Source organism: Saccopteryx bilineata, chromosome 1 (genome assembly GCF_036850765.1).
Source record: "Saccopteryx bilineata isolate mSacBil1 chromosome 1, mSacBil1_pri_phased_curated, whole genome shotgun sequence".
NCBI classification, from domain to species: domain Eukaryota; kingdom Metazoa; phylum Chordata; class Mammalia; order Chiroptera; family Emballonuridae; genus Saccopteryx; species Saccopteryx bilineata.
In genome coordinates this window covers 407,080,349-407,108,266 of record NC_089490.1, presented here as the reverse complement: position 1 = coordinate 407,108,266, position 27,918 = coordinate 407,080,349, and the positions used below count along the sequence as shown (strand labels likewise).

At 67.9% G+C, this 27,918-nt stretch overlaps 1 protein-coding gene and 1 long non-coding RNA gene across 2 annotated transcripts; one reads left to right on the top strand and one right to left on the bottom strand.

Annotated features, from left to right (window-relative positions):
* Window positions 1-27,918, top strand: MUC5AC (mucin 5AC, oligomeric mucus/gel-forming). The gene is made up of 51 exons (XM_066252401.1): window positions 1-105; window positions 991-1,065; window positions 1,790-1,849; window positions 2,104-2,365; window positions 3,083-3,197; window positions 3,482-3,569; window positions 4,030-4,139; window positions 4,434-4,650; window positions 5,339-5,464; window positions 5,634-5,751; window positions 6,318-6,456; window positions 6,676-6,786; window positions 7,627-7,696; window positions 7,778-7,915; window positions 8,002-8,166; window positions 8,461-8,555; window positions 8,956-9,082; window positions 9,276-9,531; window positions 9,609-9,661; window positions 10,007-10,107; window positions 10,355-10,506; window positions 10,668-10,806; window positions 10,907-11,020; window positions 11,175-11,354; window positions 12,168-12,407; window positions 12,636-12,792; window positions 13,600-13,728; window positions 13,917-14,079; window positions 14,457-14,500; window positions 14,596-14,784; window positions 15,356-17,002; window positions 18,603-18,636; window positions 18,879-18,970; window positions 19,221-19,429; window positions 19,868-20,042; window positions 20,695-20,945; window positions 21,061-21,244; window positions 21,601-21,808; window positions 22,272-22,450; window positions 22,963-23,050; window positions 23,138-23,241; window positions 23,391-23,422; window positions 23,740-23,911; window positions 24,247-24,348; window positions 24,607-24,644; window positions 24,850-24,972; window positions 25,865-25,963; window positions 26,286-26,405; window positions 26,602-26,665; window positions 26,754-26,868; window positions 27,274-27,918. The coding sequence occupies exons 1-51, from the start codon at window positions 33-35 to the stop codon at window positions 27,539-27,541; spliced, it is 8,310 nt and encodes a 2,769-aa protein (XP_066108498.1). The 5' UTR covers window positions 1-32; the 3' UTR covers window positions 27,542-27,918.
* Window positions 17,017-17,780, bottom strand: LOC136319083 (uncharacterized). The gene is made up of 3 exons (XR_010728178.1): window positions 17,394-17,780; window positions 17,240-17,300; window positions 17,017-17,140 (listed from the first exon to the last, which is right to left on the bottom strand). It is a non-coding gene; the product is annotated as an uncharacterized lncRNA (long non-coding RNA).

The following is a 27,918-nucleotide window of genomic DNA, read 5'->3' as shown; positions in this document are numbered from 1 at the left end:
AGTCTGTCCTGGGGCGTCCCTTCCTCCCCAAGATGGGCGTCGGCCGGAGGAAGCTGGCTCCGCTCTGGGCTCTGGCTGTGGCCCTGGCCTGCGCCCAGCACGCAGGTGAGACGCGCTCCGGGCGGCTTTCCCTGGCTGGCCCCATCCACAGCCCGAGGTCCCGGCTTCCCCCAGAGTCCTGGGGTGGCCTTGGTCCTGGGCGGGCAGCAGGCAGCACGGAGGTCCTGTCCTGAGCGTGTCCGTGAACAGCTCCTCGGTGGTTCAGCCTGGCCCGGCTCCAGCTCGCCCACACCTCCCAGCTCCTGGGGCGGGGGTGGGGGTCTGGGGCTGCAGGGGGCCTGAGGAGGGGCAGCAGGGTTAGTGCCCCCCTTCCCCCCGACAGTGGGCAGCCCCTGGCCCACAGGGTCCCAGGCTCCAGTGTTCCCCTGCTGCTCACAGCTCTGGAGCCCCAGACCCCGTTCCCGCCCTCAGGGTTCTCGGGGTGACCCAGTACTGCCAGCCTCGACCCTGCCCTGACCTCACCTGGGATGAGGCCCGCCAGTCAGTGGCCCCGAGCGCCCCATTGAGAGCAAGCCCCTACCCACGCTTGGCCCTCAAGTCCCCCCACCTGCTCTGAGTTATCCGGCAGAAACTTGGTGGCCTCCTGACAAGCTGTCGGGACCCCCCTGCATTTTGACGGCTGCCCCTCAGAGGCCGCAGCCCTGGGCAGCACCTGTTCGTCTTGTCCCCCATGTCCTGAGCTAGGACACTGGTGTCCGGCCCGTGGTGGACACACTCCTTGTGAATAAATACAGAGTGAGTGAATGGTCTTGGAGACACTAGGTCAGGGCCAGGGGGACCCTCCCTAATGCTCAGGGACTGAGCTGAGGGGGTGCTCAACACCCCCAGCACCGCCCCCTCCCCGGGCTCTGCACAGGGAGAAGACCCCACCTCCTGAGTGCTCCATGCCTGCCCTGCCCCCAACTCAACTGCCCGCTCCTCTTCCCACAGGCGGGGTCCGGGACGGCACTGCGGAGTCCAGCAATGAGCACCTGGACCTCCCTCCTGTCCCCCAGGGGCCCAGCGGTGAGTCCCCCCACCTGTCAGAGCTGCCCCACCCGCCCCGGCCAGCGGACCCCGAGGAGGCCCTAACTTGGGCACCTCCCACTCTTGGGACTTGGAGGGTGGGGGACACGGCCCTATGGCTGGCAGGGCTGGTCACCTGCAGGCGGCCTGCTGTCTCCCCGTCACGCTGCCGAGAGGGGTGACAGGCTGCAGGGCCCGCTGAGTTCACACGTCCCTGTCCGTGTTTTAACTCCTAGAGTTCAGCCACAAGCGTGTGCTCTGGGCCCGGAGGCAGAGGAGGAGGGCGGGTGGACGGCCTCTTGGGGTGTCTCGGGGCCCAGGCTGCAGGGGCACGGCCTGCAGTCCTCTCCTGGGGGGGGCAGGGCAGGGGGCTGCGAGGACCATCTCCCCAGGATGTCTTCCGGGGAGCTCGCCCGCCCCGATCTCAGCACCTGTGGGACTGTTTCTGGTCACTGGTGCAGAGCCAGCATTTTTGAGACTCTGGGAGCAAGGAGCCCCCACTGGCAAACGGCCTTCCGGGCCACGTGGGCACGAGCGCTGACCGCCCCAGCTAGATGGGCTGGGAGGAAGTGAAGGTCATCGGAGGGAGAGCCGCTGGCGGGCCGAAGTCTCCGCTGCCCCCAGTGCCTACGACGGGCGGGCGGGCGGGCGGGCGGGGAGGCACCGAGGTGAGTGCCCCCTCGGGGTCTGCCAGCTGCGTGTCAGCCCACCCCTGCCCCCTCAGGTGACCGCGTCCTGGGGGTGACTGTCCTCCCGCCTCTGCGGACCACCCACATAGTGCGAGGTGAGTGAGACCCGGCACGGAGGGGCCGGGGGCTGGGCTGGGGGACGGCGTTGACGGGTCCTCCTCCCTCAGACCCGGGCGCTGGTTTTCTGGGTGGACATTGACTCAGGGTTGGGAAAGGGCCACCCGGGTCCTGGCAGGTCATCCCCAGACGCCTGCCCTTCGGGCAGCAGTGCGTCCCAGGCTCAGGAACGCGGGGGAGGGGGCACGAGCTGGGGTGGCGCCCTGAGCACGCCCGGTCGCCCTCCCCACAGCCCTGGACGCGGCGCACAACGGGCGGGTCTGCAGCACGTGGGGCGACTTCCACTACAAGACCTTCGACGGGGACATCTTCCGCTTCCCCGGACGCTGCAACTACGTCTTCTCGGCGCACTGCGGGGCCGCCTACGAGGACTTCAACATCCAGCTGCGCCGCGGCCCCGAGCCCAACGCCACCACCGTGGGCAGGGTCACCATGAAGCTCGGGGGCATGGTCCTGGAGCTGACCACGAGCTCCGTCCTGGTCAACGGCCGCCCGTGAGTTTGGCCCCCGGATGGCCTGGGGCGTTTCTGCGTGGTCGTGGGAGGGACATGGGGGTCCCTGAAGAGCGCCTCCGAGTGGTCGTGGGGGGGACATGGGGGTCCCTGAAGAGTGCCTCTGCGTGGTCGTGGGAGGGACATGGGGGGGTCCCTGAAGAGTGCCTCTGCGTGGTTGTGGGAGGGACATGGGGGTCCCTGAAGAGTGCCTCTGCGTGGTCGTGGGAGGGACATGGGGGTCCCTGAAGAGTGCCTCTGCGTGGTCGTGGGGGGGACATGGGGGTCCCTGAAGAGCGCCTCCGAGTGGTCGTGGGGGGGACATGGGGGTCCCTGAAGAGTGCCTCCGAGTGGTCGTGGGGGGGACATGGGGGTCCCTGAAGAGCGCCTCCGAGTGGTCGTGGGGGGGACATGGGGGTCCCTGAAGAGCGCCTCCGAGTGGTCGTGGGGGGGACATGGGGGTCCCTGAAGAGTGCCTCCGAGTGGGGTGCCCCCTCAGGACCCGCCCTCGGCCACCTGGGCTCTCGTGCTGCCCCTGGAAGTGTCCCCTTCTCAGAGCTCCAGCAGGCCCCTTGTCCTTGTCATGCCTGCTGGCACCGTCCATGACACGGTGGACTTGTCACATACCGTGACCATAGGGACCCTCCCAGCCCGAGGTCCAGGCCCCCGTCGCTGCGTCCTCGCCGACCCCTCGTGCCTCAGCGGGCCCTCTCTCCGCAGGGTTCAGCTGCCCTTCAGCCGGTCCGGGGTCCTTGTTGAGCACAGCACCAGCTACCTGAAGGTGGTGGCCAGGCTGGGCCTGGTCTTCATGTGGAACCAGGACAACAGCCTCCTGGTGAGTCTGGTGGGGGGAGTGGAGGTCAGGGGCACGTGCCCGTAGGGGAAGGCGCTCTGAGTGAAGGTGGGTGGGAGGGCCGGACCCCGCCCCACGTGGCAGGCGAGGGTGGGAGCCCATGGCCTCTCCCTCAGCTCAGGACCCGGCCTGTCACGGCTCTGTGCCGCGTGGGGAAGGCCCAGGTCTCCTCCCCGGGGATGTCAGGCTCCACGCCTCGTCCGTCCTTGCTGTCCGGGACGTCCCTGGAGGGCCAGGCGTCTGACGGATCTGTCCTCTCGTTCCAGCTCGAGCTGGACATCAAGTACGCCAACCAGACCTGTGGGCTCTGCGGAGACTTCAACGGCATCCCCTTCGATGAGTTCTTCTCACACAGTGAGCCCCGGGCACAGCCTGAAACGAGACCCTGTCTCTGCTCTTCTCCCTCGAGCCCTTGACACCCAGCACGGGCCTCTTGTGAGATCCGCATAATATCCACGTCCCCTCACCAGGCCCAGGAAGCCCACCCATAAGGGGCTTCCGGCCATGGGGGACCGAGCCTGGCCAAGTGTCCACTGACCCTGACCGGGAGGTCCAATGCAGTCTGAGTCAGGCTGGGGGCCCGGCAGGGACTGAGTCACCACTCTCTTACACTCTGGGCTGCATGCTGACCTCAGGCTTGTGTCTGGGGGGGGGCTCCTCACTTCATCTCCAGACCCCTGGGACCTCCTGTGTGGCCACTGCTTAATCCTACAGTGTGGGCGGGGGAGGCGGGCGTAGCCGGGACATCTCTGGTGCTGGAGGGCGGGGAGGGGGCCCCAGGAACCTGCAAAGTCCAGCACTGTGCTTCCTGCAGACACCAAGCTGACCCCCCTCGAGTTTGGGAACCTGCAGAAGATGGACGGACCCACGGAGCAGTGTCAGGACACTGTCCCCGAACCCCCGAGGAACTGCTCAGACGGCTTGGTAGGCCCTCGGGCGGATGGCTGGGGTCCTGCCCCTACAGTGACCGGGGGGCTGTGGTGGGCGAGGGGACTGAGAACCAGGGGCCTCCGGGGGGCTGTGGTGGGCGAGGGGACTGAGAACCAGGGGCCTCCGGGGGGCTGTGGTGGGCGAGGGGACTGAGAACCAGGGGCCTCCGGGGGGCTGTGGTGGGCGAGGGGACTGAGAACCAGGGGCCTCCGGGGGGCTGTGGTGGGCGAGGGGACTGAGAACCAGGGACCTCCGGGGCCTGGACTCAGCCTCCCGCCCCCGCCCCAGGGCATCTGCGAGGAGCTCCTGAGCAGCGCCGTGTTCCTGGGCTGCACCCCCCTGGTGGACCCCAGCAGCTACGTGCAGGCCTGCCAGCAGGACCTGTGCCTCTGCCAGCACACGGCCGACCTGGCCCAGTGCATCTGCCACACCCTCGCTGAGTATGCCCGCCAGTGCGCCCACGCCGGGGGGCTGCCCCCAGACTGGCGGGGCCCGAACCTCTGCCGTGAGTGTCCCAGCCTCCCCCCCCCCCCCCCGTCCCGCCCCGCCCACTGCAGCTGTCCCGTCTCGGGCCCTGAGGCAGGGGCTCGGTGTGACGTGGGGGCCTCCCTCCTCGGGCCCTGAGGCAGGGGCTCAGTGTCACAGGGACTCCCCTCCCCCTCCTCGGGCCCTGAGACAGGGGCTCGGTGTCACAGGGACTCCCCTCCCCCTCCTCGGGCCCTGAGACAGGGGCTCGGTGTCACAGGGACTCCCCTCCCCCTCCTCAGGCCCTGAGACAGGGGCTCGGTGTGACGGGACCCCCCTCCCCCTCCTCGGGCCCTGAGGCAGGGGCTCGGTGTGACGGGCCCCTCCTCCTCGGGCCCTGAGGCAGGGGCTCGGTGTCACAGGGACTCCCCTCTTCCTCCTCGGGCCCTGAGACAGGGGCTCGGTGTGACGGGACACCCCTCCCCCTCCTCGGGCCCTGAGACAGGGGCTCAGTGTCACAGGGACTCCCCTCCCCCTCCTCGGGCCCTGAGACAGGGGATCGGTGTCACAGGGACTCCCCTCCCCCTCCTCGGGCCCTGAGACAGGGGCTCGGTGTGACGGGACACCCCTCCCCCTCCTCGGGCCCTGAGGCAGGGGCTCGGTGTGACGGCCCCTCCTCCTCGGGCCCTGAGGCAGGGGCTCGGTGTGACGGCCCCCTCCTCCTGCAGCCCAGACGTGCCCCCTCAACATGCAATACCGGGAGTGTGGCTCACCCTGCACCGACACCTGCTCCAACCTGGAGCGGTCCCAGGTCTGCGAGGACCACTGCGTGGCCGGCTGCTTCTGCCCTGACGGTGAGAGGGAGCGCCCCCCGCCCCTGCCATGATCCTCCACACCTGAGAACCACCCAGATGCACCTGGGCCCCTGGGTCTGAGGGACCCCCCAGGGGCAGGACCAGCAGGGGCCGAGGGTCCGTCCCCTCCACACGCTCACGTGGTGGATACCGCCTGCCCCTTCTGCAGGGATGGTGTTTGATGACATCGGCCAGACCGGATGTGTCCCTGTATCTCAGTGTCCCTGTGTGTACAACGGGGCCACCTACGCACCAGGGGCTGTCTACTCCACAGACTGCACCAACTGGTAGGACCCCGCGTCCTCCTCCTGACCCCCAGATGTGCCTTGCAATGGCCCCCACCCTCCTGTCCCCCCAGATGTGCCTTGCGATGGCCCCCACCCTCCTGTTCCCCCAGATGTGCCTTGCGATGGCTCCCACCCTCCTGTCCCCCAGATGTGCCCTGGGGTGGTCCCCACCCTCCTGTCCCCCCAGATGTGCCTGGTGATGGCCCCCACCGTCCTGTCCCCCCAGATGTGCCTGGCGATGGCCCCCACCTTCCTGTCCCCCCAGATGTGCCTTGCGATGGCCCCCACCCTCCTGTCCCCCAGATGTGCCTTGCGATGGCCCCCACCCTCCTGTCCCCCCAGATGTGCCCCGGGTGGCCCCCACCCTCCTGTCCCCCCAGATGTGCCCTGGGGTGGCCCCTCTGGGGGTGGCTGCCTGGACACTGGTCATCCTGTCCCATTCGGGGTCCCGGGCAGAGGCTGCTGGGCTCCAGCCTGTGTGAGGGCGGCGAGCCCGGGGAGAGAGCGAGGCGGAGGTGGGGCTGGACGCTGAAGGGCCGGCCCCTCTGACGGCTCCCTGCCCCCAGCACCTGTGCTGGAGGCCGGTGGAGCTGCCGGGAGGTTCCGTGCCCAGGCACCTGCTCCGTGCTGGGAGGCGCCCACTTCTCCACGTTCGACGCGAGGCTGTACACGGTGCACGGGGACTGCAGCTACGTGCTGGCCAAGGTGCGCTGGGCCTCCTCGCCGGGACACGGGGGCTCCCAGGACGGCGCCCCGCTGTGGGTCACAGCCAGCCCTCCCCACGCCTGGCCACGCCAGGGTCCCGGCGCCGTGTCCCCCAGGGTCCCGGCGCCGTGTCCCCCAGCCTCCCGGGGTTCCCAGGGTGGGCGGTGAGGAGGGGAGGGGGCGGGGCGCTGGGCGGGGCCTGAGGACCTGTGTCTGCAGCCCTGTGACAGCAGTGCCTTCACCGTGCTGGCCGAGCTGCGCAGGTGTGGCCTGACCGACAGCGAGACCTGCCTGAGGGGCCTCACACTGAGCCTGGGCGGCGGGCAGACGGTGAGTGCAGACCCCGGGAGCCGGGGGGCCTGGCGCAGCCTCATGGCAAGTGACCTCCCTGCCCTAAGCCCTTGGCCCTGGTGCAGGCAGAGCATGCCAGGCGTGGCCCCAGGACCCGCCCGCCGGCCCCATGCGCCGGTCCATCTCTGTGTGTCCTCCGAGTGACCGTCCCCAAAGGAGCAGCTTGGCAGGCAGGCACCAGAGCCTCCACGCCTGTTCCCACCAGCCCGCGAAGGGGGTGGTGGCTTCTCCGTTTTATAAAATTGCTTTGGTTTTTACATGATTTTTTTTTTTTTGTATTTTTCTGAAGCTGGAAACAGGGAGAGACAGTCAGACAGACTCCCGCATGCGCCCGACCGGGATCCACCCGGCACGCCCACCAGGGGGCGATGCTCTGCCCGTCTGGGGCGTTGCTCTGTTGCACCCAGAGCCACTCTAGCGCCTGGGGCAGAGGCCAAGGAGCCATCCCCAGTGCCCGGGCCATCTTTGCTCCAATGGAGCCTTGGCTGCGGGAGGGGAAGAGAGAGACAGAGAGGAAGGAGAGGGGGAGGGGTGGAGAAGCAGATGGGCGCCTCTCCTGTGTGCCCTGGCCGGGAATCAAACCCTGGTCCCCCCCACGCCAGGCCGACGCTCTACCGCTGAGCCAACCGGTCAAGGCCCATGATTTTTAAAATGCACAGTCCTCAGTCCTTGTAGAAAACTTGGGATGAGCCTGGGGTCCCCGGGCGGGCTGGTCACCAGCTCCTCCCCCCCATGGGGGTGGAGGTGTCGTGGACACAGCCTCCGGGGGGCAGCTGGACACCACCTGCTGTGCGGCCAATGCACCCCTGCTGCCCCCAGGTCGTCGTGGTCAAGGCCAGCGGGGAGGTGTTTGTGAACCAGATCTACACCCAGCTGCCCGTCTCTGCAGGTGAGGGCGCCGGCCCCAACCCCTCCCCCGGGGGCCCCGCCTCTAGGACCCCACTGAGACCCTCGTCCCCTGTGTCCGCAGCCAACGTCACGCTCTTCAGACCCTCGACCTTCTTCATCATCGCGCAGACCAACCTGGGCCTGCAGGTGGAGGTCCAGCTGGTGCCCACCATGCAGGTGTTCCTGAGGCTGGCGCCAGGGTTCCGGGGCCTGACCTGCGGTAAGGGTCCCCGCCCGCCCTCGGTGCCAGGGCCCACCCTGGGCGGCCGGGGGCTCGGGGCCTCACGCGGCCTCCCCGTCCCCCAGGCCTCTGCGGGAACTTCAACCAGAACCAGGCCGACGACTTCCGGACCCTCGGTGGCGTGGTGGAGGGCACGGCCGCCGCCTTCGCCAACACCTGGAAGACCCAGGCCGCCTGCCCCAACGTCAAGAACAGCTTCGAGGACCCCTGCTCCCTCAGCGTGGAGAACGGTACGTGTACCCCAGCCTCCTGGGCTGCGAGGGTCCAGCCCTGGGCTCCAGCTGTCCACTCTGGTCCCGAGAGGGGACATCAGGTGGTAAACAGGCAACTCATTAACACGTGTATCCTTCTGGCCATGGAGGGTTCCGGAAGAAAAGGAACAGGGTCCTGGGGGAGGCTTCCTTTCCACGTGCTGCAGACCCAGACGGGGAGGGGGGGTGCCCAGCTGGAGCCTGGGGCCTATTCACCCCGGCATGTTGGGTGCCCCCGTCTGCCCGCCAACCCCCCTCCTCCTCCGTCCACAGAGAAGTACGCTCAGCACTGGTGCTCACGGCTGACGGACCCACAGGGCCCCTTCGCCGAGTGCCACGCCGCCGTGAACCCTGCCTCCTACTACTCGGTAACACCTGCCGCCCGCCTCTCTCCTCCGGCCATAGGGCTGCGCACAGCGCGTCCCAGCGGGCAGGCCCACCCCCGGGTGTCCCCTGGCTTTCTCCCCTTGTCCCCACTCATTCGGTCGGTCACTTGTCACGTGCTTCCCGTGAGCCTCTGGAGCCTCCAGTCCCGAGACAGGCCCGGGTCCCAGTGAGAACGCAGCGGTTGTCTGGGGCCGACCCGGCAGGGCTGGGCCTGTCGGGCCACAGAGACCAGGGGCTGAGGTCTTCGGCTCGAGGGCTCTGTGCAAGTTCCGCTGAGGGCAGGGGGGCGGGGGGGACTCCCCGGGAGGAGGTCGGGGTCGGCAGGGTGGGGGACGCTGGGTGTGTGGGCCGGGGCCCCTGACACCCACGCCCTGTCCCCAGAACTGCCTCTTCGACACGTGCAACTGTGAGAAGAGTGAGGACTGCCTGTGCGCGGCTCTGTCCTCCTACGTGTGGGCCTGCGCCGCCCGGGGCGTGCTGCTCCGCGGCTGGAGGGCCGGCGTCTGCGGTGAGTGTGCCGCGGGGTGCCCTCAGGGGCCGGAGCACGTGCTCCGTGGGCCCCTGTCCCCTGCACCGGGCTCAGAGGCCAGGGGGCTCTGGGACCCTGCCTGGGAGGGAGGGCCTGGCAGGGACGGGGAGCCAGGGGGGTCTGGGTGCCCCGCGGCTCTGTCCTGAATGCCCCCTCTTCCTGAAACCCGCAGCAAAGCCCATGGAGACCTGCCCGAAGTCGATGACCTACCACTACAACATCGGCACCTGCCAGCCCACCTGCCGGGCCCTGAGCCAGGAGGATGTCGCCTGCGGCGTCAGCTTTGTGCCCGTGGACGGCTGCACCTGCCCCCAGGGCACCTTCCTAGACAACGCGGGCAAGTGTGTGCCGGCCGCCAGCTGTCCCTGCTACCACGGGGACTCTGTGATCCCCAACGGGGAGTCCCTGCACGAGCGCGGGGCTGTCTGGTAAGATCTCCCGCAGGGCGGGAGCCGGGCGGGGCTGGCAGGGCCGGGAGGACCCTCTGACCGCCCTTTCCTCACAGCACCTGCACGCAGGGCACACTGACCTGCATCGGAGGCCAGGCTCCTGCCCCAGGTGAGCCAGGACAGACAGAGGGTGGGGCCCTCAGGTGCCTTCCTGTGAAGCTTCAGGGTTAAAGTCAGTCCCAAGTCAGTGTGGCGGGCGGGCGTAGGTCAGCATCTCTGCCAGGGTGCCTCTGCCCTCTGGGCTCAGTGAGGAGCGGTGGGGGGGTGCGCTGTGGACTGTGTGTGGGTGCAGTGCTCGCCCACACGCCGAACATGCACACGCAGGCACACACACATGTGCACACACACACACCACACACACGCGTGCCCCACAGACGAGGCAGAAGCGCCATCCCTCAGCGTCGACCTGGGAGGTGGGCGGCGCCCCCTGAACGGCCCGCCCCTTCTTCCCCAGTCTGCGCGCCCCCCATGGTCTACTTGGACTGCCGCAACGCCACGCCGGGGGACCCCGGGGCCGGCTGCCAGAAGAGCTGCCACACCCTGGACATGGACTGCGTGAGTGACCCGTGCCCCCCCAACCCCCTCCCCGTGACCGCCAGGGACCCCAGGCCGGCTTGGCCCTCGTGGGTACCTGCGGAGACGCCCGCCCAGGAGGGTCCCAGGAGGAGCCCCGCTCTCGCGTGGCCAGCGCTCTCTGCCCCGCCCCGCGCACTGACTGTGTCCGCCCCGCCCACTGACTGCGTCCGCCCCGCCCACTGACTGCATCCGCCCCGCCCACTGACTGCGTCCGCCCCGCCCACAGTACAGCCCCCAGTGCGTGCCCGGCTGCGTGTGTCCCGCGGGGCTGGTGGCGGACGGAGACGGGGGCTGCATCGCTGCGGCCGACTGCCCCTGCGTGCACAACGAGGCCAGCTACCAGGCCGGGCAGACCATCCGGGTGGGCTGTAACACCTGGTATGTGGCAGCTTGGGGCCCCATCCTGGGGTGGGGGGCTGTGCGGCGGTGCTGTGACCCCCAGCCAGCGACTGAAAGGCCCCCGCGGAGCCCCCAGGAGGAGCACCCATCCCCGCCCCCGCCTGGGGGGCTTTGGTCTGACCGGCGCCCCCTCCCCCCAGCACCTGTAAGAGCAGAATGTGGCAGTGCACCGATGAGCCCTGCCTGGCCACCTGCGCCGTGTACGGGGACGGCCACTACCTCACCTTCGACGGCCAGCGCTACAGCTTCAATGGGGATTGCGAGTACACGCTGGTCCAGGTACGGCCGCCGCGGTTCCCAGCCCCGCCCCAGGGTCCTGCAGCCCGGCCCCACCCTCAGGCCTGCGCTGGCCTAATTACCGTCCTTGTCCCCCCCGCAGGACCACTGCGGCGGGAACGGCAGTGCCCAGGACGCCTTCCGTGTTGTCACCGAGAACGTGCCCTGTGGCACCACAGGGACCACCTGCTCCAAGGCCATCAAGATCTTCCTGGGGGTGAGTTGGGGGGCTGGCCGAGCGGGGGCCGGGGCACCTGCCTGGGAGGCTCCAGGGGTCCCTAAGAAGGCTGAGCCAGGATGGCACCGCGGGGCTGGGGGGGGATGGTGGCCTGGGGTCCTCGCCAGGCTCTGAGGGACCCCTCCCTGTGCAGAGCTACGAGCTGAAGCTGAGCGACGGGAAAGTGGAGGTGATCGAGAAGGGGGCGGGGCAGGAGGCTCCCTACTCCATCCGCCAGGTGGGCATCTACTTGGTGGTGGACACCGAGGCCGGCCTGGTCCTGCTGTGGGACAAGAAGACCAGCATCTTCCTCAGGCTCAGCCCCGAGTTCAAGGTGAGGCCACGGTCCTCGGCCCCACCAAGGGGCACACGGGGGGGGGGGGTGCAGCGCGGGGAGATGACACCCAGACAGAGCGAGTCTGAGAGAGAGAGGGACAGACGGAGAGAGGAAGGGAGGAAGGGCTGGCCGGCTCGCCCGGGGGAGGTGGGCAGAAGGGGCCTGTGGCTGTGGGGACAAGTCACGGCCCACGGTGGCTCCTTCTCTCCGTTCTGGACTCCGGAAGTCCAGTCAAGGGGCCAGCAGGAAGGGTGACACCCTCCAGAGGCCCCTTCCTGCCTCGTCCAGCCTCTGGGGGCCTCCCGTGCTTCCGGGCTTGTGGCCACATCACCGCACACTGTGCCTCTGTGACCACGTGACCCCCCCTGCACACTGTGCCTCTGTGACCACGTGACTCCCCCCCCCCTGCCATGTGCGTGCGGCTGTGTGGCCACATCGCGTGCCTGAGGGGACACCAGTCACTGGCCCGTCCACCCCGATCCAGGATGCCCTCTTCTGAGCTTTATCTCATCTGCAGGGACCCTGTGGCCACATAAGGCTGCACTCGGGTCCCAGGGTTAGGGCCTGAGCCTGTCTGGGGGACACCCCTTAGCCCCCACCCTTACTCTAGGAGAGACTTGGGCGCGGCACCGTGGGCCTCTGCTCGGAGCGCGGCCGTGCATAGGGTGTCTGACACGGCCTCGGTCTCCAGTGACCCCTTCCTCCTCCTTCTGGGGAGGGATGGGGTCCAGGAGGGCCAGGGGGGCAGAGAAGGGGGCTCGGGCCCTTCCTGCACTTTCCCTGAGGTCTCCCCACTCTCCGCGTCTGCAGGGGAAGGTCTGTGGGCTGTGCGGGAACTTTGACGACAACGCCATCAACGACTTCACCACGCGGAGCCAGTCCGTGGTGGGCGATGCTCTGGAGTTTGGCAACAGCTGGAAGGTCTCCCCGTCCTGCCCGGACGCCGCGGCTCCCAGGGACCCCTGCACCGCCAACCCCTACCGCAAGTCCTGGGCCCAGAAGCAGTGCAGCCTGATCAACAGCGCCACCTTCGAGGCCTGCCACGCCCACGTACGTGGGACTCTCCGCTGGGTGCCTGGGGAGGAAGGGGCCGGCGTCACCTTGTGAGGCGGGTGGGGCCGGCGTTGAGGACCGGCTGGCCTGTGTGGACATTAAGAGCCGGTCCGGCTGGCCACCTGCAACCGTGCGTTTGCTGCTCCCATGCTCCACAATGCAAGCCTGGTCCCCCGAGAGCCCACGGTGGTGGAGCCCCCACAACCTGAGGCCTGTCTCCCCCAGGTGGAGCCAGCCAAGTACTACGAGGCCTGCGTGAACGATGCCTGCGCCTGCGACTCAGGGGGCGACTGCGAGTGCTTCTGCACGGCCGTGGCCGCCTACGCCCAGGCCTGCCGCGAGGTGGGCGTGTGTGTGCCCTGGCGCTCCCCGGAGGTCTGCCGTGAGTTCCCTCTCTTGCCCGGGAGATGGGTCGCCCGGGCTGGAAAGAAAAACGGGGGGGGGGTGTGACTGAGAGATGGCAGGCGTGGTAGAACCTTCTGGAACTGAGGGGGTCAGCAGAACCCCGCCACCTCCACCCCTACCCCCACCCCCGTCCAGGACAGATAGACTTGGGCTAGGCAGGGGTCCCCAAACTTTTTACACAGGGGGCCAATTCACTGTCCCTCAGACCGTTGGAGGGCTGGACTATAAAAAAAACTATGAACAAATTCCTATGCACACTGCACATATCTTATTTTAAAGTAAAAAAACAAAACGGGAACAAATACAATATTTAAAATAAAGAACAAGTAAATTTAAATCAACAAACTGACCAGTATTTCAGTGGGAACTATGGGCCTGCTTTTGGCTAATGGGATGGTCAATGTGCTCCTCTCACTGACCACCAATGAAAGAGGTGCCCCTTCCGGAAGTGCGGCGGGGGCCGGATAAATGGCCTCAGGGGGCCGCAGTTTGGGGACCCCTGGGCTAGAGGGACGGTACCTCCGAGAAGCCGCGGGGACCCAGTGCCCGCCACCCTCCGCACTGTCTAGCTGAGCTGTGGGATGCTTGGGCCTACACCCTCCGGGAACACGTCCAGGGCTCATGGGAGGGAAGGGCTTCACCACAGCCCACGGGACTTGGTCAAAGATGGGGGGGGGGGTGCCCGGGAGCCGGCTGTCCCTCCCCCGGCACTGTTCCCCAGGCTGTGGGTCAGCGGGGTCCCGGCAGCGAGCATGGCCGCTGAGCGAGTTCCCTGCGCCCGCAGCCCTGTTCTGCGACTACTACAACCCCCACGGAGAGTGCGAGTGGCACTACCAGCCCTGCGGGGCCCCCTGCCTGAGAACCTGCCGGAACCCCCGTGGACGCTGCCTGCACGACACACGGAGCCTGGAAGGTGGGCTGCTCTGGGTCCCTGGGACTCTCGGCCGGCCCGGCCTCTTCCTGACCTCCCAAGCTGCCTCTGTGGGTGCCACCTGGGGCTCCCCAGTGCTGGAGCTGGTGCCGAGACTGTGGGGGGGAGGGTGGCTGGGCCGTCCATCTGTCTGTTTGTCTGGCTGAGACTCGGGCCTCTCTGGCTCACAGGGTGCTACCCCAAGTGCCCACCAGAGGCCCCCATCTTCGACGAGGACAATATGCAGTGTGTGGCCACATGCCCGTCCCCGCCCCCTCTGCCACCCTGCCAAGTCCAGGGCAAGTCCTACCGGCCGGGTGCGGTGGTGCCTTCGGACAAGAACTGCCACTCCTGGTGAGTCACCGGGACGAGGAGCTGGGAGCACGTGGGGCACTCGCCCGGCCCGCGGCCCCGGACACGGCCCAGCCGGCTGTACCGCCCAGCGGGGCCAGGACAGTCCCTGTGGCTTGGGCTTCCTGCGGGGCTCACGAGAGCCTCCCTGTCGCAGGAGGGGTGCGGGCCCGGAAGGTAAAGGAAAGGGGGTACACAGGGTGGGGTTGGGGGTGAGTCTGACACCCCCCCCAAGGACCCCAGGACAGACATCCTGGAGAGGAAGCTGCCATTACAATGCTCCCTGGTCATCGACGGGAAGGAAGACGCTCCTGTCCCCCCGTCCCTCACACCCCGGGGCCACCCTGCACCCCAGACTCACCTTCTCCTTCTGTTGCCAGCATTTGCACCGAGAACGGCGTGCAGTGTGTCTATGACACCGAGGGTGAGCGGCGAGCGGCCTTCCCTGGGGCTGGGGTCTCGGGGGTCCCCACCCACGCCCTGGGCCCCTGACATGGCCGGCCGCCCTGTCCCCCACAGCCTGCGTCTGTACTTACGACGGGCGGCGTTTCCGCCCGGGAGAGGTCATCTACCACACGACCGATGGCAGCGGGGGCTGCATCTCCGCCCGCTGCGGGGTCAACGGCACCGTCGAGAGGAATGTCCACGCCTGCAGTTCCAGCACCCCCACGCCCCCAACCACCTTTTCCTTCTCCACGCTCCCCGTCGGTAAGGCAGCCGTGCTGGGGACCGTGCCAGCTGGCTGTCCCTGGCCCCGGGAATCGGGAGGGGACCCAGGAGCAAGCAGAGGGAAGTCAACCCATGGGAGAGAAGAGGGTCAGCCTCATGGGGTCTCCCTGCTGGGACTGATGTCCCCAGGGCAGGACACGCCCGGAGTCCTGCCCGAGTCAGTGCTGCTGCCCTCTCTACCTCCCTCTGTTCTGGGGGCGACTGATCGGAGGTTCCCCCAACAGTGAGGAGTCCCTGGGGCTCTGGCTTTCATGGCCACACGACCAGATCCCCGTCGGGGCGCCTGGGGAGCAGACTTCCCTCCAGTGCGATCAGTTTGTCTACCTGCTCCGTGCTGGGAACGCACACCTGTCATGTGCAGGGCGTGCCCCGGGCACTGGGCGTCCGTCACAGACAGAGACAGACAGGCAGACGGACAGGGTGAATCCCCAGGCAGCTGACAGAAGTGGGACCAGCAGGGGGTGGCTTGAGGACACTGTGGGGGCACTGAGGACCCCGTGTGAGTGCTGGCCCCTGACGTGTGGCCTCCTGCCTTCTCCTCCGACCTCAGCTGTGAGCTCCACAGGCCCGCCCAGCACGCTCCCCGGCCCCACCACGAGCCTGGCACCCACGAGCACTGAGACCAGAGCCCCGTCCACCTCTCCGGGCACATCCCCCAGGCCGAAGCTTTCGACGGCTTCCGTATCCCCTAGCCCAGGCTGTGAGGAGGAATGTCAGTGGTCATCGTGGCTGGACGTCAGCCGTCCAGGACGGGGCGTCGACAGCGGCGACTTCGACACCCTGGACAACCTCCGTGCCCACGGGTACCCGGTTTGCCAAGAGCCGAGGGCCGTGGAGTGCCAGGCTGAGGACGCCCCCGGGACGCCGCTCCAGGTCCTGGGCCAGCGTGTGGAGTGCAGCCCGACCGCGGGGCTCGTCTGCTACAACAGGGACCAGGCTTCCGGGCTCTGTGACAACTACCAGATCAGGGTCCTGTGCTGCACCCGCCGGGCCTGCCCCACCTCCAGCGGCCCCACCCCGGCCACCCCGCCTGCCACCGACAGGACAACCCAAGCCCGGGTCACCCCAGGGACCACATCTGTGCTGACAGAGAGCAGCACAGCGTCCCCAGCCCCTGTCACCACAACTGGCCCAACCACGGCCTCTACAATGAGCAGAACACCAGCTCCAGGCACCCCTACACCGGCCCCAGGCACCCCTACACCGCCCCCAGGCACCTCTGCAACGGTGAGAAAGACTCTCTCGACATCCGGCCCAATGCCAGTTTCAAGCGTCACCACCTCTGCGTCCACCACAGCCCCGGGGCCTTCAGAGGTCCCAGGGGCGCCCACCTCCTCTGGGGCCAGCCTGGTCTCCTGCCTGCAGGAGTGGTGCACCTGGACTGGGTGGATCGATGCCAGCTACCCCGGGTCGGAGATCGACAGCGGAGATTTCGACACTTTCCAGAACCTGAGGTCCAAAGGGTACACGTTCTGCGAGAGGCCCAGCCAGGTGGAGTGCAGGGCCCAGCGCTTCCCGGACACCCCGCTGGCCTTGCTGGGGCAGGACGTCGTCTGCAACAACCAGGTGGGGCTGGTGTGCCTGAACCGGAACCAGCTGCCCCCCATCTGCTACAACTACCAGATCCGGATCCAGTGCTGTGAGTGGGTGGACGTGTGCAAAGACAGGACCGTCCCCTCGGTGACCCCAGCGGAGACGCACTCGACCCGAACGCAGGTGACCCGGACCACTGGCATCCCCTCGGCCTCCACACAACACCGAGGAGCCAGCTCGACACAGGTGCCCCCAGCAACCACAGCAGTCACACCCGGTACACGTGCTGTCACCCCGCCCGGGACCACCGCCTGCCGGCCACAGTGCACGTGGACCAAGTGGTTTGACGTGGACTTCCCGTCCCCGGGGCCGCACGGCGGAGACCTGGAAACCTACAGCAACATTGTCAGGAGTGGAGAGAAAATCTGCCTCCGTCCCGAGTCCATCGCTCGGCTGGAGTGCCGGGCCGAGAGCCACCCCGAGGTCAGCATCGAGCGCCTGGGCCAGGTGGTGCAGTGCAACCCCGACGTGGGCCTGGTGTGTCACAACCGGGACCAGCCGGGCAGGTTCCAGATGTGCCTCAACTACGAGGTGCGCGTGCTGTGCTGTGAGCCCCAGGAAGGCTGCCCCACCCCCGGGCTGTTCACAGTCCCCAGCACCCTGAGTGTGAGCATCTCTGGTCCTACTGAGGCCACGTCCAGAACCACATCCGTGCCGGAAACCAGCACGACCTCTGTGCACAGAATCCACACAACATCTGTGCCAGAAACCAGCACCTCTATGCACAGAATCCACACAACATCTGCGCCAGAAACCAGCAGAACCTCTGTGCACAGAATCCACACATCTGTGCCGGAAACCAGCACGACCTCTGTGCACAGAATCCACACAACATCTGCACCAGAAACCAGCAGAACCTCTGTGCACAGAATCCACACAACATCTGCACCAGAAACCAGCACCTCTGTGCACAGAATCCACACAACATCTGCACCAGAAACCAGCACAACCTCTGTGCACAGAATCCACACATCTGTGCCGGAAACCAGCACAACCTCTGTGCACAGAATCCACACAACATCTGCACCAGAAACCAGCACCTCTGTGCACAGAATCCACACAACATCTGCACCAGAAACCAGCACCTCTGTGCACAGAATCCACACAACATTTGTGCCAGAAACCAGCAGAACCTCTGTGCACAGAATCCACACAACATCTGCACCAGAAACCAGCACCTCTGTGCACAGAATCCACACAACATCTGCACCAGAAACCAGCACCTCTGTGCACAGAATCCACACAACATCTGTGCCGGAAACCAGCACAACCTCTGTGCACAGAATCCACACAACATCTGCACCAGAAACCAGCACCTCTGTGCACAGAATCCACACAACATCTGTGCCAGAAACCAGCAGAACCTCTGTGCACAGAATACACACAACATCTGTGCCAGAAACCAGCACGACCTCTGTGCACAGAATGCACACAACATCTGCACCAGAAACCAGCACGACCTCTGTGCACAGAATCCACACAACATCTGCACCAGAAACCAGCACCTCTGTGCACAGAATCCACACAACATCTGTGCCAGAAACCAGCAGAACCTCTGTGCACAGAATCCACACAACATCTGCACCAGAAACCAGCACCTCTGTGCACAGAATCCACACAACATCTGCACCAGAAACCAGCACCTCTGTGCACAGAATCCACACAACATCTGCACCAGAAACCAGCACCTCTGTGCACAGAATCCACACATCTGCACCAGAAACCAGCACAACCTCTGTGCACAGAATCCACACAACATCTGCACCAGAAACCAGCAGAACCTCTGTGCACAGAATCCACGCAACATCTGTGCCGGAAACCAGCACCTCTGTGCACAGAATCCACACAACATCTGCACCGGAAACCAGCACCTCTGTGCACAGAATCCACACAACATCTGCACCAGAAACCAGCACCTCTGTGCACAGAATCCACACAACATCTGCACCAGAAACCAGCACCTCTGTGCACAGAATCCACACATCTGTGCCAGAAACCAGCACGACCTCTGTGCCGAAAACGAGCACCAGCTCAGCTCCCATCACTACCACCACCCCCGTTCCTGCAGCTGAGACAACCCACCCCACATCCGGGACCACCACCTGCCAGCCACAGTGCACGTGGACCAAGTGGTTTGACGTGGACTTCCCGTCCCCGGGGCCGCACGGCGGAGACCTGGAAACCTACAGCAACATTGTCAGGAGTGGAGAGAAAATCTGCCTCCGTCCCGAGTCCATCGCTCGGCTGGAGTGCCGGGCCGAGAGCCACCCCGAGGTCAGCATCGAGCGCCTGGGCCAGGTGGTGCAGTGCAACCCCGACGTGGGCCTGGTGTGTCACAACCGGGACCAGCCGGGCAGGTTCCAGATGTGCCTCAACTACGAGGTGCGCGTGCTGTGCTGTGAGCCCCGGGACGGCTGCCCCACCTCTGAGATCCCCTATGAGACTTCATCGACCACGCGCCTGCCCACTACAGAGTCCAGCTCCGTGGCTCCCGCCCTGAGCTCGCCCAGCCCTGCGGCGCCGTCCGCCCCCGCCTGCTTCTGCAGCGTGTCTGACAAGCTCTACCCTGCAGGTGCGTCGTGGCCCTGTCTGGGCGCCCCCTCCGCAGAAAACCACAGCGTGAAGGGGAGGTCCCTTCTCCCCGGGACGCGGCCGGCTGCCCTCACAGCAGCACCATCACCGTCTTTGGGCATTGATCCCGCTGACATCGGGTGGGGCGGCCAGCTCGCCAGATCAGCCCCGGGCGGACCATGTGCCTTGTTGGCCCCCCTGCGCCCCTTCCTGGCACCACGCCGCGAACGGCCGATCCCGCTGTCTTGCAGGGTCCGTCATATACCAGCAGGCTGACCTGGACGGCCACTGCTACTACGCCGTGTGCAGCGTGGACTGCCACGTGGTCAGGCAGACCGGCCCCGCCTGCCCCACCAGCACGGCGCCTCCTACCCCAGCGACCGCCCCAGCCGGGTCCCTCACTTCAACTCCGGTGCTTGTCACTACGCAGGGGTGCCCCAATGCGGTCCCCCCCAGAACGGTAATCCCTCCCCCTTCCTGCCTTTCTTGAGGTCTCGGGACTAAAGTGGGGTGCTCCAGGTCATTCCAATCAGGCAGTGGCTTCAGGGGGCCGCCCCTGGGCTTTGTAGGTGGAACACCGGGGAGGTGGCCGCGAGGGTGTGCCCGCCAGGTAGCGGGAGTGTGTTGAGTCTGCTGGTTGCGTCTGACGGAGCTAGAGCAGGTGTTTGATGCTCTGGGGTGCAGCTGGTCAGCCAGGGTGGCGTGGAGTCAGGGCAGGGATCCAGGGGTGGAGTCTGGGGAGCCCACATATGGGGAACAGGGTAGACATAGGCAGAGAAGGAGGGCAACCTTCACAGCACCCCCCCGGAGATCCTCATGGCCAGTCCAGCAGCGGGCACTTGGCAGAGTGAGGGCAGGTCTGGTGGGGCGGCCCCTGCAGCTGTCCTTGCCCCCACAGAGAGGAGAGACCTGGGCCATGCCCAACTGCTCTCAGGCCACCTGCGAGGGCAACAACGTCATCACGCTGCAGCCGCGCCCGTGCCCGCCCGTGCAGGAGCCGACCTGTGCCAACGGCTACCCCGCCCTGAAGGTGGCCGACCAGGACGGCTGCTGTCTGCACTACCAGTGCCAGTGTGAGCCCCCGGGGCCAGGCGGGCGGGCAGGGACTGGGGTAGAACCAGGACGGCTGCTGTCTGCACTACCAGTGCCAGTGTGAGCCCCCGGGCCGGGCGGGCGGGCGGGGATCAGGGTAGAGCCAGGACGGCTGCTGTCTGCACTACCAGTGCCAGTGTGAGCCCCTGGGGCCAGGTGGGCGGGCGGGGACTGGGGTAGAACCAGGACGGCTGCTGTCTGCACTACCAGTGCCAGTGTGAGCCCCCGGGCCGGGCGGGCGGGGACTGGGGTAGAACCAGGACGGCTGCTGTCTGCACTACCAGTGCCAGTGTGAGCCCCCGGGGCCAGGTGGGCGGGCGGGGACTGGGGTAGAACCAGGACGGCTGCTGTCTGCACTACCAGTGCCAGTGTGAGCCCCCGGGCCGGGCGGGCGGGCGGGGACCGGGGTAGAACCAGGACTTCCCAACAGCGGGAAGGCGGCGGTGGGCGGGCATTGTCTAGCGCAGCACGGGCCCCAGGCCCCCGGGGCCGTGCCCAGCAGGAGAGGGCTGAGGGTTCCGGCCCCTCCTGGACAGTTCCGTGCGGGCGGGATGGCTGAGGACAGGGCGGGGCCCGTGCCGGGGAGGCCTTGTCCGCGCTGGCCCCAGCGTGAGGCCCTCCTGGTGCTCGCAGGCGTGTGCAGCGGCTGGGGAGACCCCCACTACATCACCTTCGACGGCACCTACTACACCTTCCTGGACAACTGCACGTACCTGCTGGTGCAGCAGATCGTGCCCGTCTACGGCCACTTCCGCGTGCTCATCGACAACTACTTCTGCGACGCCGAGGACGGGCTGTCCTGCCCGCAGTCCATCATCGTCGAGTACCGGCAGGACCGCGTCGTGCTGACCCGCAAGCCCGTGCGCGGGGTGATGACCAATGAGGTGGGGCGCCCCCCTGCCCGGCTGGCTTGTGTGGGGGGAGCAGGCGGGGGGGGCGGCAGCTGACGGCCTCCCCCCTTTTTTCTTCTGTTCCCCCCCACCACCCCGCCGTGTCCAGATCATCTTCAACAACAAGGTGGTCAGCCCCGGCTTCGGGAAGGACGGCATCCTCGTCTCCCAGATCGGCATCAAGATGTACGTGACCATCGCCGAGATTGGCGTCCAGGTCCTGTTCACCGGCCTCGTCTTCTCCGTGACTGTGCCCTTCAGCAAGTTCGCCAACAACACGGAGGGGCAGTGCGGTGAGCCCCCACCCCCACGGCCCCGCCCAGCTCTCGGGACCCCAGCCCAGCCCCTGGTCATTAAATGTCGCCGAGAGTGTCCAGCCTGAGAAAGATCAGACTTGCCAAGTCCCTGAGGGGGCTGTGTGCTTGGCGGGGGTGAGGCCACCAGTGGAGCCCTGAGCCCGCAGGGACACCTGAAGCCGACACTGTCCAACCTCCCTGGAACTCCCCCCCTCAGGGTCCCGCTTCCTGGGGGGAGGGGAGCGCAAGGTGGTCAGGGGCCCCATGGAGTGCAGCATGGGGTCACCAGCCCCCGGGATAATGCAAGGGGCTCTGCTGTCCCCAGCTCCCTGATCCCTTGCACCCCCCTGCAGGGACCTGCACCAATGACCCCAAGGATGACTGCCGCCTCCCCGGAGGGGCGGTGGTCACCTCCTGCTCGGACATGTCCATGCACTGGAAGGTGACCGATCCCGATCAGCCGTCCTGCCACGGGCCGCCCCCGACGCTCCCCGCCATTGGGACCACAACCCCGCCCGCCCCGTGCCCGCCTTCTCCAATCTGCCAGCTGATTCTGAGCGAGTGAGATTCTGGGAGCGGAGACGGGGTGGGGGGGGCAGGGCTGCTCTGCTGCTCTGACCTGTCCGGGCTGGTGGGAGAACGTGGTCCTGCAGGGGCTCCTGAGGGTGGAGACCAGAGGGGAGGAGAGCTGTCCATTGGGTCAGCCCTGGTGCAGGACAGTGTGGCCACCCACACGCTCTAAGCAGAGCCGCTGGTGGGGCTGGAGGGCGGTCAGCCTCTGAGGTTCTGTGGGGCCGGCCTGCTGTGGTCTGGGCGTAAGCCACCACCCAGGTTTGCCGGGCCGAGGGGAGCCCAGCGGGGAGTGTGCAGAAAGATACGGCCATGCCACCAGCAGATTGCTCAGAACCCCAGGCCCTGGCGCTCTGGTGGGCTCCGCGGTGCCCTCGCTGGGGGCTTCTGCGGGGGAAGCCTGGGCCTGGCAGCTGGGCGCGGGCTGCCCGTGACCATGTGCCCCCTGCCGCAGTGTCTTCAAGCTGTGCCACGCCGTGATCCCCCCGAGGCCGTACTTCCAGGGCTGTGTGTTCGACCAGTGCCACATGACCAACGAGGACGTGGTGTGCTCCGGCCTGGAGCTGTACGCCTCGCTCTGCGCCTCCCACGGCGTGTGTGTCGACTGGAGGGGCCAGACCAACCACACGTGCCGTGAGTGCCCGCCCACCAGGCCGCAGGAGGAGGAGGAGGAGGAGAAGAGGAAGAGGGCTGACCCCAGGGCAGAGCACCCTGGTTCCTAGAGAAAAGAGGGGCATCCAGGCTGGGGTGGGGCCTGAGCGGCCGGCTTCCAGGCTGCAGGGCCTCCCGCCCTCCGCAGGGGTCCTGCTGCAGCCTCCCACCCTCCGCAGGGGTCCTGCTGCAGCCTCCCACCCTCCGCAGGGGTCCTGCTGCAGCCTCCCACCCTCCCCAGGGGTCCTGCTGCACCCTCCCACCCTCCACAGGGGTCCTGCTGCAGCCTCCCACCCTCCCCAGGGGTCCTGCTGCACCCTCCCACCCTCCACAGGGGTCCTGCTGCAGCCTCCCACCCTCCCCAGGGGTCCTGCTGCACCCTCCCACCCTCCACAGGGGCCCCGCACTTGGCAGGCACCCGGGGCCCGGAGCACGGCCTCGGAGTCCCTCCCGGCGGGCGCCCTGGGCTCAGCGGTGTCTTTTCCCTCGCACAGCCTTCCCCTGCCCTGCTGACAAGGTGTACCGGCCCTGCGGCCCCACCACCCCCTCCTACTGCTACGGGAGCAACAGCATCAGCCTCATGTACGTGTCCGTCTGTCCCTCCCGCCCGCCCCCCCCCCAGAGCCCCGGAGGGCACAGGGGCCGGGCCAACCCTCCGCTCCCTTGCAGGGCCTTTCGGGATGCCGGGCCCGTCACGGAAGGCTGCTTCTGTCCGGAGGGCATGACCCCGTTCAGCTCGACCACGGAAGTCTGCGTGCCCCTGGGCTGCCCCAGTACGTCTCCACGGTGGGCCGGGGGCGGGCAGGGCCACCTTCTCAGCTGGACCCTGGGGCTTTCTGTGGCTGCTGGGTCCACAGCCCCGCCCTGAAGGCTGGGGGGGGGCGTGGCCGCCCAGCAGTGACCTAGATCTTTGTTCCCGCAGTGTGTCTGGGACCCCACGGGGAGCCTGTGGAGGTGAGCGTGGAACACTGGGGGCAGAGCTCTCTCTCGGCGCTGCAGGCTCAGAGGGAGGCGGGGAGGGGGACACAGCCCTCCCGGCAGGACTGGGTGGTACCCGGGAGCCCGTCCTCCACTGGGACCCCGTCCTGCTCTGCTAAGACCGGGAAGATGATGGCCGTCCCCGCACACGGCCACCTCCCGTCCTCTCCAAGACCCCTGGGGGCCTCGGGCGCCACCCACACTCCTGAGGCCCCTCCCCCATCTCTGAAGCTGTCTCCAGGACTGGCGGGCAGGCGGCGGAGGTCCCGGGCTCACGTCTGCCTCCCTTGCAGCCTGGCCACAGGGTCCACTTCGACTGTCAGGAGTGCACCTGTGAGGGCGGCTCACGGGCCATGAGCTGCCGGCCTCAGCCTTGCCCGCCGCCCCCGGCCTGCCCAGAGCCCGGATTGGTGCCTGTGCCTGTGGCCCCACAGGCTGGCCAGTGCTGTCCCCAGTACACCTGCGGTGAGCCCGGGCTGGAGGGCAGGGGCGGGCCGGGTCGAGGGACACACACACACACACACACACACACACACAGGAACCAACTGGGGGCTGGCCAGCTTTGCCCGGGAGGGGTTCTCAGTGCTGCCATCTGGAGGCACAAGTGGGGAGGACAGGCAGTACCCTCCCCTGCTGCGACCTCATCGCGTGACTCCAGCGGGTGGGGGGGGCAGGGACTCCGCCACCCCCCGGGGAGCTCTCCACCTGCCCACTGGGCGGTCAGCATTCTTGAAGACCCAGGGGGCTGATACTCAAGTCTCTGAGCCCCTTTTTCTGCCTTCTCCTCCCCCCCCCCGCAGCCTGCAACACCAGCTACTGTCCCACACTCGTGGGCTGCCCCAAGGGCACCCGCCAGAGCCTGACCTACGAAGACGGGGCCTGCTGCCCGCGCCAACACTGCAGTGAGTGTCTGTGCCCAGATGGCGGCGGCCCGGCCGGTCCCTGACGCTCTAGCACGAGCGTTGCAGGTTGCAGACCCAGCCTCACTCGGGCACCACTAGGGGGCACCACTAGCACTGAGTGTGGGCACCAGCGTGGGCGCTGTGCTCAGGAGGCCAGCAGCAGCAGGGCCGGAGCGAGCGGGCAGGTGGAGGGCTGGGGGCTGGGGGTGCAGCGCCCTGAGGATGGGTCTGCAAGCTGCTCTCTCTCCTCCCAAACAGGCTGGACCGTCTGCAGTGTGAACGGCACCTTGTACCAGGTAAGGACCTGCTGAAGGTCAGGACCCCGGCTCCCTGCCGGACACAATGGGGCCCCCAGCCAGGCCCTCCAGCGCATGACCTCCACGGAGGCACAGCCTTGGGGCTCTGCCCCTGAGGGTCACCCCCGGGGGAGAGGTCAGCCAGGCTGGAGGGGAAGGCTGGGGCACCCGCTCACTGCCGCTGCACACTGACTCCGCCCCCTAGCCCGGCGCCGTGGTCTCCTCCAGTCTGTGCGAGACGTGCCGCTGCGAGCTGCCCGGAGGCCCCCTGTCGGACACGTTCAGGGTCAGCTGTGAGACCCAGACCTGCAGCACCCACTGCCCTGTGGTGAGCGCCCCCCACGGCCCTGAGGCCCCCCCACGGCCCTGAGCCTCCCCCCACAGCCCCGAGCCTCCTCCCCATGGCCCCGAGCCTCCCCCCACGGCCCCGAGCCTCCCCCCACGGCCCCGAGCCCCCCCCACGGCCCCGAGCCCCCCTCCCACGGCCCCGAGCCCCCCCCACGGCCCTGAGGCCCCCCCACAGCCCTGAGGCCCCCCCCACAGCCCCGAGCCCCCCTCCCACGGCCCTGAGGCCCCCCCACAGCCCTGAGGCCCCCCCCACAGCCCCGAGCCCCCCTCCCACGGCCCTGAGGCCCCCCCACAGCCCTGAGGCCCCCCCCACAGCCCCGAGCCCCCCCCCCCACGGCCCTGAGGCCCCCCCACAGCCCTGAGGCCCCCCCCACAGCCCCGAGCCCCCCTCCCACGGCCCTGAGGCCCCCCCACAGCCCTGAGGCCCCCCCCACAGCCCCGAGCCCCCCCCACAGCCCCGAGGCCCCCCCCACAGCCCCGAGCCCCCCTCCCACGGCCCCGAGCCCCCCCCACGGCCCCGAGCCCCCCACGGCCCCGAGGCCCCCCACAGCCCCGAGCCCCCCTCCCACGGCCCCGAGCCCCCCCCCCACGGCCCCGAGCCTCCCCCCACGGCACCGAGGCTCCCCCCACGGCCCCGAGCCCCCCCCACGGCCCCGAGCCCCCCCACGGCCCTGAGCCTCCCCCCACAGCCCCGAGCCCCCCCACGGCCCTGAGGCTCCCCCCACGGCCCTGAGACCCCTCCCACGGCCCTGAGCCTCCCCCCACGGCCCTGAGGCCCCCCCACGGCCCCGAACCTCCCCCCACGGCCCTGAGCCCCCCCCCGCAGGGAGCACTGGCCGGGGCTCAGGCCACACGTCCATTCCTCTCCCCAGGGTTTCGAGTACCAGGCACAGAGCGGGCAGTGCTGCGGGGCGTGCGTGCAGGTGGCCTGTGTCATGAACACCAGTGACAGCTCTGCCCACCTCTTCTACGTGAGTAGGGGCAGCAGGGAGGGCCTGCTGGGGGCCTCGGGCCTCGGAGTGCGTCCTGAGCCAGGCAGGCCACGGGCTGCAGATAGGCTGGGGGCAAAGCCACCCCTAGGGGTCCCAGGAAGGTCCGACTCGGAGCCAGGCGCACACCTGCCTGTGGGGGGAGACCCTGTGGGGACAGTGACAGGGCTGAGCGGGCAGGAGCCTGGTGCCTGGCGGGGGCCCTGGAGAAACCTCACTGCCAAGCGAACGCAGTGTCCTCCCCGCTGCGGGAGGCCCTTGGGGAGGGCGCTCACCCTGCTGGCCTGGGCCTTCTGCACTGCAGCCTGGTGAGTCCTGGTCAGACCCTGGGAACCACTGCGAGATGCACGAGTGTGAGAGGCACCAGAACGGGCTGGTGGTGGTGACCACGAAGAAGGCATGCCCCCCGCTCAGCTGCCCCGTGGTGAGTCCCGGGAACCGCCGCCCAGCCTTGCCCCGGTGCATGGGATGGGGGAGCCCCAGTCAGCTGGGCAAGGCTGGCCGGGGTGCTACGCTTTTGTTCCGGGCACTGTATACTCCTGTCTGAGCCTGGCCCGCATCCCCAGCCTCCCCTCTCCGGGTGGGCGGCTGTGGCACTGACACCCTCTTTGTTGGCCCAGGACCAGGCGGTGTTGAGCGAGGACCGCTGCTGCCTCACGTGTCCCCAGCCCCAACCCCAGAACAGTGAGTGGGCGTATCTGTGAGGGAGGGGGTGCTGGGGAGCAGCCTGCCTAGTCCTGACCACCTGCACTCCTCCCGGGTTCCTCCCCAGGGTCCACCTGCGCTGTCTACCACAAGCACCAGGTCATCCGTGTGCAGGGCTGCAGCTCCGAGGGGCCCGTGCGCCTCACCTACTGCCGGGGCAACTGCGGTGACACCACCTCCATGTACGTGAGCCCGTGTGACCGGCCGCAGCCGGCTCCCCCCCACCCCCAGGACAGTGTGTGGAGCTGTTTGGGGCCCTGGGCTGCAGCTGCCCGCCCAGGGTGGGGTGTGTGCAGACGAGGGGGCAGACAGGAAGGGACAGGCGGCAACTACTACCCCCCGTGGCCTGAAGGCCTGGGCCCCGGGATGAATAAGACCGAAGCCCTCATCTCCTTTGGGGTCGCAGGCTTCTGTGTAGTGAGAGACCCGGACTCAGGGTCCTTCGCGCTGGCTGTGTGTCCCCCCAGCCCCGAGACGCGTGGCTCTTGCACGCTGGCCAGCGGGGCCTCTGAGAGCCGGTCAGGCAGGGCGGCGGGAGCTGTCGAGGGGGTGGCCGGGTGTGCGCGCGCTGACCGCACTGCCCGCAGGTACTCCCTGGAGGCCAGCTCGCTGGAGCACCAGTGCCGCTGCTGCCAGGAGCTCCGCACCTCCCCGCGGAACGTGACGCTGCGCTGCGCCGACGGCTCCCGCCGCGCCTTCAGCTACACCCAGGTGGAAGAGTGCGGCTGCGTGGGCCAGCACTGCGAGGCCCAGGGCCACCTCGGCCAGCTGCAGGAGCAGGCGGCCCTGCAGAGCCAGGACACAGAGGAGCGCTGGCCCTGGGGTGCAGGGGCTCGGGCCTCGCCCTTGGCCTGACATGGACGGCCTCCCTCCCGACAGAACCCCCTTCATTCCCCTGCAGTCCGGCTCTGAGGCCAGGAGCTGAGCCCTGTGCTGGGAGGCCGAGCCTGGGGTGCACTGTCCACCGCCCCCCCCCCCCCGCCCAGGCTGGGGACCCGGACAGGGAGGAGGCAGGTGGACGCTCCTCCAGCCCTGGGACCAGCCGCTCCTCCCAGACAAAAGCGCTGCGCCCGGGTGGGGGTGTGTGTGTGGGGGGGGTGGGGGTACCAATGACGGCCACACGGACACGTGATTGGCTGCCCGCGCTGCCAGGAGGCGGAGCCGCCCCTACCTCCGCCTTGGGCCTCAGGAAAGGCCCTCGATTCCAGAAATACACTTGAAGCATTTTGCGT

What these genes read in the sequence shown, in the direction of transcription:
- MUC5AC (XM_066252401.1), top strand. Translation starts at nt 33, where the DNA reads ATGGGCGTCGGCCGGAGGAAGCTGGCTCCGCTCTGGGCTCTGGCTGTG. An exon ending in GCGCTCCCCGGAGGTCTGCC is followed by an intron (nt 12,793 to 13,599) that starts GTGAGTTCCCTC and finishes CTGCGCCCGCAG; the next exon opens with CCCTGTTCTGCGACTACTAC. An exon ending in TCTGCACTACCAGTGCCAGT is followed by an intron (nt 20,043 to 20,694) that starts GTGAGCCCCCGG and finishes TGGTGCTCGCAG; the next exon opens with GCGTGTGCAGCGGCTGGGGA.